General features: G+C 49.0%; 1 protein-coding gene across 1 annotated transcript; it reads right to left on the bottom strand.

Moving 5' to 3' along the window:
• Positions 1 to 537: 537 nt before the first annotated feature.
• KCNV2 (potassium voltage-gated channel modifier subfamily V member 2) lies at positions 538 to 12,270 on the bottom strand. Its single transcript, XM_046023335.1, has 2 exons — positions 10,849 to 12,270; positions 538 to 819 (listed from the first exon to the last, which is right to left on the bottom strand). Exons 1-2 carry the CDS (start codon positions 12,268 to 12,270, stop codon positions 538 to 540), a joined length of 1,704 nt encoding a protein of 567 aa, XP_045879291.1.
• Positions 12,271 to 12,601: the final 331 nt, after the last annotated feature.

The following is a 12,601-nucleotide window of genomic DNA, read 5'->3' as shown; positions in this document are numbered from 1 at the left end:
ACAATTTTAACTGCTACCATTTATTGAACATTGATTATCTCCAATGCCCATGCTGATCTCACAAGGTAGGTCTTATTACCTACTTGTTACAGTTGAAGAAACTGAGGCTCAGACAGTTAAAGCAACTTCCCTAAACCCTACATCCGGTAGGTCCGGGCCTTTGAGGTTGGTCTCACTAAAGCTCATGCTGCAAAAGCCTCTTTCTCTCTGAAAAACAGGAGTTTTACTTCGTCAAGGAAACTCGTCTCGTGTCAACCCAAGTTCAGAAATACTGAGAAGCCGTGAGAAGGTGTTGCTCCTCTCAAGTTTTCGCTCCCAGTGTCCCTGGGGAGGTCAGACTCCCACAACACGGTTAAAGAACAAAGGAGGCAGTCCCAGTTTGGGCCCAAATGGACATTTCCAGGAGTAGAACTCTGAGCTGGATGCCCGCTGTGTATGACTGTCTCCTGTGTTCTTGTACTGTCCATTCCGATAATACAAAGGAGGGCTAAAACCTTGAGGTTCGCGGGGTCTACTAGCCACGTGTCCTTCGAAACATCACCTCGCTTGCCTTGGCTGGGGCTGTAGGAGGCTTCTAGCCAAACACTCCGCCATCTTCTTTCTGGCTCTTTGCAGGAACTCTACCTTTCCCCTTTCCCTTCTCATGGCCGTATACTCATAAGCTTTGAGCTTGCTGTAGTAATCAGAGAACTTGTTGTAGAGGATGGAAATCGGCATCCCATTGAGGATAATTCCAAAAGCAATGCAGAGGAAGGCAAAAAGCCTGCCCAGGATGGTCTCTGGGTACATGTCTCCGTATCCCACAGTGGAGAGGCTCACCTGCATGGGAAGACAGTGGGATGGAACTGTTAGCAGTGTGACGGGGGAGAAGACAAGGAGAGAACCAGGCAGGAAAGTGTCCTCTGTCTCCCTGAAGGCACACGTAGGTCAGGTAACAGCTCCCAGTGAGCCAGCTTTAGGGGGTACCAGAAGCTTGGCCTGCAGGATCTGCATCATGGAAAGAACAAAAGCTGTGGGGCTGGGAGGCCTGGGCTTGGATCCTGACTATTACAAATTTTCTTAACACACAATACAGGGGAGAGCACAGCTGCTTAAGGGGTTGCAAAGAGCATATAAGCTTCAATGTGTAAAGTTCCTGGGAACATGGGCTTCAGTAAATGTTAGCCTCTGCCTCCCCTCAGAGGGGCCAGCTTTAGGACCAGGGACCCTGGATTTGCCCATATAATAGGCGTGCTGGGAAGAGCTCGGGCTTGGAACCAGCCTTAAATGGGTCCGAGTCCTAATTCTGACCCTTCGCCGCTGAACACCCGCGAGCAAAATATTCAGTCTCTGAGCTTTGGTTCCTTCATCTAAAATCGGGAGGATCATAGCCAACTCTTCATCTTTTTCTGCGGACTAAAGAAGAAAAGGAGTATAAAGCACTTAACCCAGTATCGGGCCCACAAAAGGCAGTGAGCAACCTCCTCTGTGGTGCTTCTCTCATCTTTAAAATGGAGACAATTATAACACTTCTCGGAGTTATTGTGTCATTCAAATGAGATATCGTATATGAAGTTGCTCTAATTGCAAATGTCTGGAGAAACACACTCATTGTTTTGCAAAGGGACTTTTCCGTAAGACATCACAGACCAAAATTATGTTCATCCTGCATGAAATTTCTCCCATCACTCCGGCACACTGCCTTGAATTCCACTAATTAGAGATTTATTTAGGTTAACAAGCTTCTGTTTTAAAATGCAGGTACCCGTGAGACTAGTTATCAGTCAGTGGAGCCAGAGAAAACCTGGGAAAATCTCTAGGGGCCCATTTTTCTAAGCCTCATGTATTGAGCCTCCCGTCAGCCCCCAGACTAGTAGCTAAATGACTAGAAGGCTTGTAGGCAGGGCTTAGTAGCTTAGTTGGGGAAAAAAACGTCCTGTGCATTGCACAACTCCAGGGGGCACTGTGTGCTGCATCGATCTGTGGTATTGCCACAATTTTCTGGCAGATGGTACTAGAATGCACAGTTAGCCTGTTGACCTGTACCAAGGTGGTGTTTAGCTTAGTAAACACTTCTGTTTTGACTTAAGGGTCGGTTTGAAGGTAAGTGTGATTGGTTAGTTAGGATGGAATGGAGAAGCAGGCCGGCTGGGCTAATCTGGTGTTGCTGATAAGAACCACAGCTCCTTCCAGACCATGAAAAAGTGAAAGCTTGACGTCCTCCTGGGGGTGGGGGACATACCACCTCTGACTGCGAGGGACCTGCTGAGGGTGGGCTGTCCCTTCCCCCGGGGGAAGAAAACAAGCAAGCACCTGAGAGAGGCAAGACGGTGGAGACCAGCTTAAGGAGACAGAGGGCATCTGGGTACATGGCTCTGAATCCCCCTCCCAGCTGTGGGACTTGGGCAGGTCTCCTGCATGCCCTCTGTCTTTGTTTCTCCTTGTGAAATACAGGGAGAATAGCAGTACCTACCCCACAGGGGTGTTAAGGGATTGAAGGAGAGCTTGGTGCAGGGTGCGAGTGATAAGGCTAGTAGTTCTCATGCTTATTAGCCCGATGGGCTGTGGAAACGGGCCCCTGCTTGGATCCTGCTGAACGGGTGGGGAACAGGGTGGGGGGCACTCTGCCGCCGGATTTTGGCACCGAAGGATGATGACAGGCAGTGGTACGGGGATCTTACTCATGGGTTAATCTCAAGGTATGTTTGTGTGTGTGTGTGTGTGTGTGTGTGTCTCATCCCTGGACATAGCCGGAGGAAAAGGACCTGAGTTAGGTCTCTGTCCAAGTACACTGAACTGAACCGTGGCTTCCACAGGTCACGAAGCACAGCCCTCATACCTCTGGATGAATGCTGAGTTGCTTGCTCTGCTTGCCCTGGAGGAAGCCTATGGGGCGTCTGGGAACAGGGATGAGTGACAGACAGGAAGGGGTAGTTCAGGATGCCTCCGCAGAAGGCCGAAGCTGCCAAGATGGGAGGCAGGAGGCTAGGAGGATCCAGAGGAAGAGAACTGAGACAAAGTGCCCATTTTCAACTTCTGATCAGTCCCTCACTGGGTTTGCTGCACTCCCAACCTCGACTTTTTTCTTTCTTTTTCTTTTTTTGGCTGCACTTTGGAGAGTCAAAAGCAAAGAGTGTTGTTGGCTTAAGGGAGATGACGTACTTGATGCTCATAGTATGGTCTAAATATTTTTGTATATCTTGGGTCTTTATTTTTAGAGAAAAGATCTCTTCTGCTAGGGGGCTCTGTGTGACTGGTCCTGAAGAATTTATTCAAAACGCACAGCTCATCATTGCCTTGTCCTGTGGGCAGTTGGACTCAATCAGTGACGTGGTTCTTGCTCCTTGGCTCCACGAGGAATGCAGAATTCCTTGGCTTTGGGGATCTTTTCTCCATGTTCCACAGCCCAAACCCATTTCTCCCTTCATGAACATTAACAATGGAAAGCCCTTATACTGACACATGTGACCTCAGAGTGAGTTCTCACATTAGGAGGGGCTGGGTCTGGAAAAATGACCAGAATCCCTGCAATCTGTCTTAATATCCCGAAAACACTGGCTGGCTCAGCCACTCTATAAACTGGAAATGTCCCATTCCGTGGAAGGCTTACATATTTTCCCTAGCCTCTGTGTCCCAAAAGCCAGAATGTGACCTTCCCTGAGGGGCTCACCCATTAATCAGCATATTTTGGCCTCCTAAACGTTGCAAGGAGGACAAGCATCCCGTTTTTCTCTCAAACTGCAGAATGACTATACTGAAATTTCTCCTTCAGCAAGGAATGTTTGTTTCCTTCATAATGAGCGAGGTATAGATGAAATTTTGGCACCCAGAAATCCATGCACGTAGGAGCCCAGGGAACACAACTGATTTTTCAAAACAACGAGCACCTCTTCTAGCATTCCCAAACAATTTGGGGGTGTTGAAGACTTGTGATTTCTGGCTAAAATGATTACACACCTTAATGCATGTTCTTTAAAGGATTTATCTTCAAAGGCTATATGTAGCCTATCCATGCTGCTGTGGCTACAAATATTTGAGGAATTCCTCTTTGAGTTTTAATCTGCACAGAGAATTCAGTGGCATGACCTTGAAACAAGTAGTCTTAGCTGCCTCAAGGGTTAACTCCAGATGTCAATCTTAAGCTCAAGGGACCTGACTGTATCTCAAAATATCAAATCCACCCTCCAAAAGGTGAAGATTTGGCACGATTACAAAGAAGTAAATGGACATATCACAGTCTCCAAAGAGAACTCCTCAGTGGAATTCAAAGAATGTTTTGAGGGGTAGAAGCACTGTTAGAATGAGGTCATGGGTGAGGAGAGGACCTTATGAGAGCCAACCTGCCTCACCTGTATGTTAAAGTCCTGATGTGCACGAAAGTTGTGCAGTAAGGAGCAGGTATGCAGAAGCTAAGGCAAATGTGGGCTCTATTCCTCCAGCTGCAGAAAGGCATGCCATAGTGATGCCATAACCTCACCAAGGGTTTACTTGGTCCTTTCCCCCTGTCCTCTACAGCTCTGTCGTGTCCCACAAGTCCTGCCAGCCCACAGGAGGACCACAGGTCTAAAAAGGGGACCACTCCAGAGTCAGGAGTCCACAGGAGCAAAAAGTCATAGTAGTGCCTAAGAGCCTTTGCCCCCATTTCATGGCTCCTTTGCTATTTCTGAAGGATCTGAGAGGATGCCGCCTCCCTTACCGCTGTCTGTGTCACACATCGACCCACTGTCTCTCGGTCCCAAGCAAGACACCCTCTGTACTCTTTCCTGTAGTCGCGCAGCTGGGAGTGTGCAAACTACATTTCCCAGACCTCCTTGCTCACTGGCTTCTAGCTGTGTTCTGCAAATGAGATAGTACTGGGACACCGGCGGTAGGTGAGGAGCTAAGCGTCTCTATTCCCACTTCTGGTGGCTGTCACCGTCCTCTAGTAAGCAGATAGCCGTGGCTCAGGCGTCTTTTGGCGCAGAGGACACTACCTCATGACGTCATCTGAGGAATTCCTGCGACAGCCCCTCAGCGGCTCCTTCACTGTTCTTGTGGGTTCCAGCGACTTGACCTTCTATTTGTTCCTCCAGTTTTAGGGTTGACAGCTGTTCCACGCAGGAACCACTCTCTGGATTCTGTTTCCCCTTGCTGCTCTTTCAGGCCTCTAACACGAGTGTATCTATAACCCCGCGTCCCATTCCTTTTGTTTAAAATATCCCCCCACCTTTTCTTCTCTGTTTTCCTAACTTGGCTGATGCACCTTCTAAATGGGTCTTCTTAAAGCAAGCCATCGATCCATTAAAATAAAATAAAATCTCGGTGATCTCGTAAGTGCCCCCTATTTGCAAGGAAATGATAACATGCTTTGGGAAAACAAAGATAGGAGCACGTCTCTGTGGCACAATTGTCTGTTTGATCAGCTAGAGATAAATCTTCTTTTTGAAGAGTTTTGTTAGTCTTTGAAGGAATGAGTTCATGACATAGTTTTCTCTTTGGTTTCTATAGTTTTAACTCACTCTTGAGGCTCAGAAGGAAATGGCCCATTAAACAGTCTAGTTGCCCTTTTCTGCTTTAAAACAGAGCCACACCAGAGGCCAGTGATGACAGCATCTTCACAGAGCTGACTGCTCTTGCGGAGCTGGGCCATGCATTTCCTACCCCCAGGCAGCGGGGTAGGGGGGGGTAGGAGGGTTAAGGGGGGTGCCCAGCGTGGCTGGAGCTGCCCTGGGTGCCTACCTATTCATCTGGGCACACAGAGGCCCACCCAGGAGAGAAGAGCTGACCCCTTCCTATGTCTTACAGCCTCTCTTTTTCCAGTAGAGACGGAATCACTTCTGTTTTTATTTTCCCCCAAATGAATCTGAAAGCAAAGGTTATGGCTTCCACGTGATAAAGAGTATCAACTAGACAGATATGGTAGCTTCTATTTATGGCGGATGTACTACAGGCTAGCATTTTACATATGTTTCCTATTACATTAGCGCTTACAAATAATCTCCATTTGACAGACGAGTAGGACGGGGCTCTCTTCCATCCTGACGCGGGAGCATTTGCAGACGTGAGTGTCCACAGGGGGTTGTTCTGCAGCTGTAGAGGTATTCACCCTGATGACAATTACTGTATTCCTCTTAAAACCTTGAGTTGAATTACAGAGGAAGGTTTTAAGATCCTTGGCGTAGAGAGAGGGAAGATGATGAAAAGCAAGACGGATGTGGGGGTTGTCTGCAAGCGCAGCGGCACACGGAGGAACGGCTTGGAGAGTCGGTCTGTAATGAGGCTGAGCATACACGGCAGACAGCACGGACGTCTGGAAGACACTCTCGATCCGTGTGAGGATGTGTTTCCTCATGTGTACATATGTGAACAGGAGCAGCTTACTACAGTAGAATGATTGTATTACCTAATTTTTTTAATAGAAATATAGTTGACGCACAATGTGACATTAATTTCAGGTGAACAATACGGTGATTCAACAGGTCTACACATTCTGTTACGCGACCGTCTGTCACCATACCCCCCGATGACAGCACCACTATGTTCTCTATGCTGTCCCTTTCGTCCCTGTCATTTAGAATTCCGTAACTGGAAGCCTGTACCTCGCACTGCCCTTCACTCATTTTACCCATCCTCCCCCCATCTTACCTTCTGGAAACTTCTGGTTTGCTTTCTGTATTTATGGATATGCTTCTGCTTTTTTCTTTGTTCATTTTATAAGATTCCACATATAACTGAAATCATGTGGCCTTTGTCTTTCTCCGATTTATTTCACTTAGCATAATGTCCTCTGTTGTCCATGTTGTTGCAAATGGCAAAATCCCATCCTTTTTTGTGGTTGAGTAATATCCTGTGTGTGTGTGTGTGTGTGTGTGTGTGTGTGTGCGTGCGCGCGCGCACGTGCATGCACGCACGCACACATACCTCGTCTTTATCCATTCATCTGCTGATGGACACTTGGGCTGCTTCCACAATTAGGCCATTGTAAATAATGCTGCAGTGAACACAGGGGTGCATGTATCTTTTCAAATTACTGTCTTCATGTTCTTTGGGTAAATACCCAGTAGTGGATTTTCTAGATTGTACAGTATTTCTATTTTTAAATTTTTTTTTTTTTAGGAACCTCCATACTATTTTCCACAGTGGTTAGACCAGTTTGCATTCCCTCTAACAGTGCACGACGGTTCCTTTCTCTCCACATCCTCGCCAACTCTTGTTATTTCTTGTCTTTTTCTAGCCATTCTGACAGGTGTGAGGTGATCTCTCATTGCAGTTTTGATGTGCATTTTCCTGATGATGTGTGATGTTGAGCATTTTTTTTTCATGTGTATGTTGGCCATATGTGCATCTCCTTTGGAAAAATGTCGATTCAGTGGACCTAATTCTTTCTATCTTCCTGCATCCAAGGTCTCTGCCATAAAACCTTTCAGTACTTTCCTAGATTGGGTGGGCTAATCTGGTCTGCTCTTGGACTCTGAATTTGGCCTTGTGACTTGGTTTGGCCAATGGGTTGAGCAAATGACATGAACAGAAACTTATACGGTGCTCACATGGTTGAAACTGCATCCCTCTCCTGCCCATTGCCATGGCCACGGGTGCATGCCTGCTGGACGATGAAGGAGATGTGGTCTAGTCCCCCCTTCATCCCAGCTGTCACCCAGCTGATCATGAGACATATGAGTGACTGGAACCAGCCCAAATGAGAAGGACCTTCTGGCTGAAAATAGCCCAAGCTGCTGACTTGCAAACTCATAAGCTAAATCAGTGCTGACATTTTAAGCGATTGTTTTGGGGGTCGTTTGTGATGCATCATTATTATAGCAATAAATAACATAATTTATGAATAGCTGAACACATATTTATCATGGGTGTGTGCTCAGAAAAATCTTAATTACGAGACACGTGATCAGTAAAAGGCGTGGAGACGGCTGTGTCAGAATTCGTTTTGGGATTCCACTTCTTATTCTCATTTCTGTTCAGTCATGTCTGTACAGATGGGTTTCTTCTCACCCTTAAAATTTCAGCTCCATGTCATTTTCTCCAGGAAGGCTTCTCAGCCATCCTATTAAAGGTGGATTCCACACCCAGCACTCTCTATCCTATTACCTCATACGAGACACACTGGTAGCTGAAACTATATATTCTCTTTCTCCATCAGAATGTAAACTGCATGAGAGAAAGAAAGTCATCTTTTGGGGGTTTTTGTTCCTTTGATAACCCAATATCCCTAGTGTTTAGATCACCCACTTGGTGCCCTGGAATTGATCCAAGAATTCTAGTTCAGTGAATGTGTCAGATGGATTTTGTGATTCTGATGAAGAATTCATCTTCATGTTTTGTATCTTTTATTTGGCACCTACATAGGGAAACAAGGCATTCTGTCTGCTTCATTTTGACAGCATTCTCTTCTCTTTGCTCTATGAGAATATGGACCCTTGGTACACAGTGTGGCATGCCATCAGGAGGATGGGGAAGAATTTTCTTAATCTCTGCTGTATTGGGGCATAAAGCAGTGTTTGAATGTTCAAGGGGGGATCTGCTCCTATTGTTATCATAGATTAGTTTAGAAACATAGATTAGTTCATAATGATTTTTACTAGTCTCTGAAATTCTCAGAATGAGATAGACAAAGTCCACTGGTAAAGGTTGAGGTTGGTCAACAGGCAGAAGTGTGCAAAATTTGGCTTGTGAAAATAGTGCCCAATGGAGATAATGTCCACAAAAGAAAACCCGCTTTGGCAAAAGCATTAATCGTTAAAATGTGTTATTGATAAAAATTAAATGGCGATTTTAGTTTTGATTGGAAAATTTACAGAAAAAACTGATTTTGACTAAAACTGTTTTAGTTAACTTAAAAAGGGGGTAATTTGAAAGTTTTGAGGGTCATTGTACATTACATAGATCAAGAAATTAAATGGAATCAAGAGGCATTCGCTTCAAGAAATTTTTTAAAAGAAAAATCCTCATTAGCCATAGAATTCTTATCAATTTTTGTATTAATATACAAAATTTTTAAAAGTTTTCTGGGTTGAAAGTATAGTACAGAAGGTCCCCTAGGCCCCGCCTACATACAGGCTGGTCTTCTAAGATACTTGGTTAAATGGAAACTTGACTCTTGAACTTGGTGTCATCAGCATGTGGATTTGTTCTTCTCCCTTCCTGCTTTACTCACCTCCAAATAAATGTCATTTGCTGGGGACAAAGCATCCTCTATCAGCTCCATCTGTACACATGGTTTATCTACTATGGGGATGACCTTTTGTCACCGGGAATGTGATCAGAAGTGCGGCACTGGGCTAGCTCATGGGGAAGAGCCTAATGTCATCCCATCACTGAAGAAAGCTCACAAATCCTATTTGACCTATGAGGTCTACTTTTCCCTGACAGAAGACGAACTGCATTATAGGGCTCTGTAGCCACCCTTTTTTAGGGACAAGAAAACTTAGGACAGGGAGTAAGAGAGTGAGGTTTCACAATTATTCAGGGTCACAGTTAATTATTAGCAGATATGGAACTAGAATCTAAATTTAAATCTTCCATCTCGCTGAACTACATTGTTAGTAGCCCTGGGTTGATTCAGCTCAGAAATCCACGCCAGACTCGAGGTTCTAACAAACCCAGTGTTGATGTTGAAAATCACCAGTTCCTTACATGGGAAAAACTGGTTGTATTTGCTTAATGTTTCTAACAGCATTACAAACCATCTACTTTTACAAATAGAGAAATGACACACCCACTTCTTTCCTATGCACAAATGTCAGCTTATCCATCAGCATGTCTAGTGATTCAGGGATTTCCCGGGGATTTAGCCTAGCATAGCAGAAATGCAGATATTTGAGCAAATGGCATCTATTACTACAGAGAGGCAAATGCCAAAGAAAACAACAAAAATGACTTAAAGACTGCAAATTAGGCAAGGCACGCCCTAGACATGAAGCTTGAAAGAGGCAGTCGCTGGGTGTAGGAAGGAAGGGCATGGATTTTGTCTCGGATGGTTTTAGGTTTGGGTCCTCACTCTGCTACCTTTAGGTGGGTGTCTACACTCAAACCCTCTGCACCTCGACTCCTCCAGCTGTAGAACGGGGCAATAATACCAGACCCTAAAGGAACTTCAGTGATCCTGGATCAGGTTTGGGTTGTAGATGCTTCTCTCCATACTCAGGGTTGGCTAGAAGCAGCAGGATCTCGGTTAGGGTGGACACGGGTCAGCCGAGTCTCTCTTCTTCCCTGCATAAACTTAGTTTCCTTCGAATCTGAAGCCACTTCCAATTTGTCCTCTTTAAAAAAAAAAAAAAACACGATCCTAACCATTTCACAGTTTGTGATACTGAAATCAGATAAAATTTACAAACCAGACAACAGGTGTTCGGCAAGTGGCAAATAAGAATGAGGAGGATGGATGGGTCCCACATACACAAACACAGAATCCTTCTTAAAATCAGCCTGTCCGATGACATAAGACTAAATCTAGATTGGGGGCTTCAGTTGGTTAAAGCCTTTGCCTTCAGCTTGGGTCATGATTGCAGGGTCCTAGGATCGAGCCCCGCATCGGGCTCTCTGCTGAACGGGGAGCCTGCTTCCTTTCCTCTCTCTCTGCCTGCCTCTCTGCCTACTTGTGATCTCTGTCTTTCAAATAAATAAAATCTTTTAAAAAAATCTAGATTCGGAAGCTCGTGGGACCAAGCCGAATTCAGTTACTTAGTGGACTTTGTCTTTCCAGCTTGGTTCTGTTTGCCGGAGGCAGCAGAGCCCTGGAGGGAGCCGGGACCCCTACCCCAGGCAGGGAAAAAGTCGGGGAACAAAGCAAGGCAGGCCGCTGATCGCCCAGGAAGGGGCCGACTGGCCTCCTCCAGGCTGGGGAAGGGGCCGGGAAGCCGGAGCCTGGGTACTCACCGCGGCCCACCACCAGGCGTGGGGGATGCTGGTGAAGTTGGTGTTGGGGATGTCGTGCTCCACGGAGTAGACGGCGGCGGAGAAGGTGAAGACGCCCATGGCGATGAAGAGCATGAGGCAGCCCACCTGCTGGTAGCACTGGCGCAGCGTGAAGCCGAAGGCGCGCAGGCCGGTGGAGTGGCGCGCCAGCTTCAGGATGCGCAGGACCCGCATGAGGCGCATGACGCGCAGCACCTGGCCCACCTTGCCCACGCGGCCCACCGCCTCGATGTCGTGCTCGCGCGGCGAGCCCTTGCCCTGCCGCTCGTCCTCGCCCGTGAAGCACTCGAGCAGCAGCTGCAGGTAGAGCGGCAGGATGGCCACCAGGTCGACCACGTTGAGCGCGCTGCGCGCGAAGCCCCGCAGGTCCGGCGTGGAGGCGAGGCGCAGCAGGAACTCGAGCGTGAAGAAGGCGATGCACAGCACCTCCACGTGCTCCAGGATGGGCCGCGGGTCGCCGCCGCCCGCACCTGGCCCCGCCTGCCGCTGCATCTCCTCCACCGTGTTGAGCGCCAGCGCCACCACGGAGATGAGCACGAAGAGGCTGGAGGCCACCCCGATGGCCTTGGCGGCCACGGACGAGAAGGGCTTCTCCATGAGGTTCCAGAGGCGGCGGCGCTGCGGCCCGAAGAAGCGCATGTCCCGGAAGAGCTCCTCCGCCTCCTCGGCCTGCGCCTGCGCGCGCAGCTCGCGCTGGATCTTGAGCTGCTCGCTGAGCTCGTCGCGCCGCTCCTCGAAGCAGATGCGGCAGCAGCGCGGCGTGTACTTGAGCCGCACGCCCCAGTAGCCCAGCTCCTCCAGGAAGCCGCGCGGGCACAGCTCGTCCAGCACCAGCAGCACCCCGGACGCGTAGAAGTTGTAGACCAGCTGGAAGACCGCCGGGTCGCGGTCGAAGAAGTACTCGTCCGTCCGCTCCTCGTAGTCGTCGCACAGGCCCAGCTGGCGGCTGCGGCTGGTGGACGTGGCCAGGCGGCCCAGGCGCGTCTTGGGGTAGCAGGCCAGCTGGCAGCAGTCCAGGCGGTAGCTTTGGCCGCCCACGTTCACGTTCAGCGTGGACGACGCGGCGGCGAGGTCGGGGCTGCTGTCCGGCCGGGGGGCCTGGGCCTCGGGCTGCTGAGCCTCCTCGCCTGGGTCGTCCTTCAGGTCGTCCTCCTCCTCGCCGTCCTCGTCCTCCTCGATGTAGTAGTTATAGTTGCCCTCGGTCCACGGCGGGATGCTGGCCTGGGAGCCGGAGCGGGCCCCCAGCGAGCAGATGCTCCGGCGGTGCGGGCCGGCCCCGGCCTGGGAAGCCTGCTCGGCCCCGGCCTGGGAAGCCTGCTCGCTCTCCGGGGTGTTCCAGGGCCTGTAGCCCCAAGACCGCCTCCGCTCGCTCTGCTTCAGCATGGCTGCGGGGAACGGGCCCCTGGATCCGCCTTCCTGGCAGTCGTGGGGTCTCTGGGCTGGTCCCCGCCGCTGGGAGGACGGGGCCTGCACCGGCGCTGGCGTGGAGCAGCCTGCCGGGGGCCAGGGACAGCCGCAGTCCAGCCCTCCGCGGCGCAGATGGCTGTGGACTGCTCTAATCGTGCTGATAGGGAAGCAGCAAGTGTTAGGAGGGATTTAGAGCCTCTTAGCTCCTTTCCTCCCCCTCTCCAGGCACTCCCTGACGTCGGGGTTGATTATGTGGTGGTAAATCTGTAGATAATCAGAAGGTGGCAGGGATTATTGCTAATAAAAA

This window comes from Meles meles, chromosome 11 (assembly GCF_922984935.1).
Source record: "Meles meles chromosome 11, mMelMel3.1 paternal haplotype, whole genome shotgun sequence".
NCBI classification, from domain to species: Eukaryota; Metazoa; Chordata; class Mammalia; order Carnivora; family Mustelidae; genus Meles; species Meles meles.
The sequence above is the reverse complement of the archived record's forward strand: the minus strand, read 5'-3'. Positions and strand labels throughout refer to the sequence as shown.

Bases quoted from the DNA above. Each gene is read 5' to 3' on its own strand.
- KCNV2 (XM_046023335.1), bottom strand. From the start codon at position 12,270: ATGCTGAAGCAGAGCGAGCGGAGGCGGTCTTGGGGCTACAGGCCCTGG. The intron at 820-10,848 runs GTGAGTACCCAG...CTTCCCATGCAG, and splicing joins ACGCCTGGTGGTGGGCCGCG to GTGAGCCTCTCCACTGTGGG.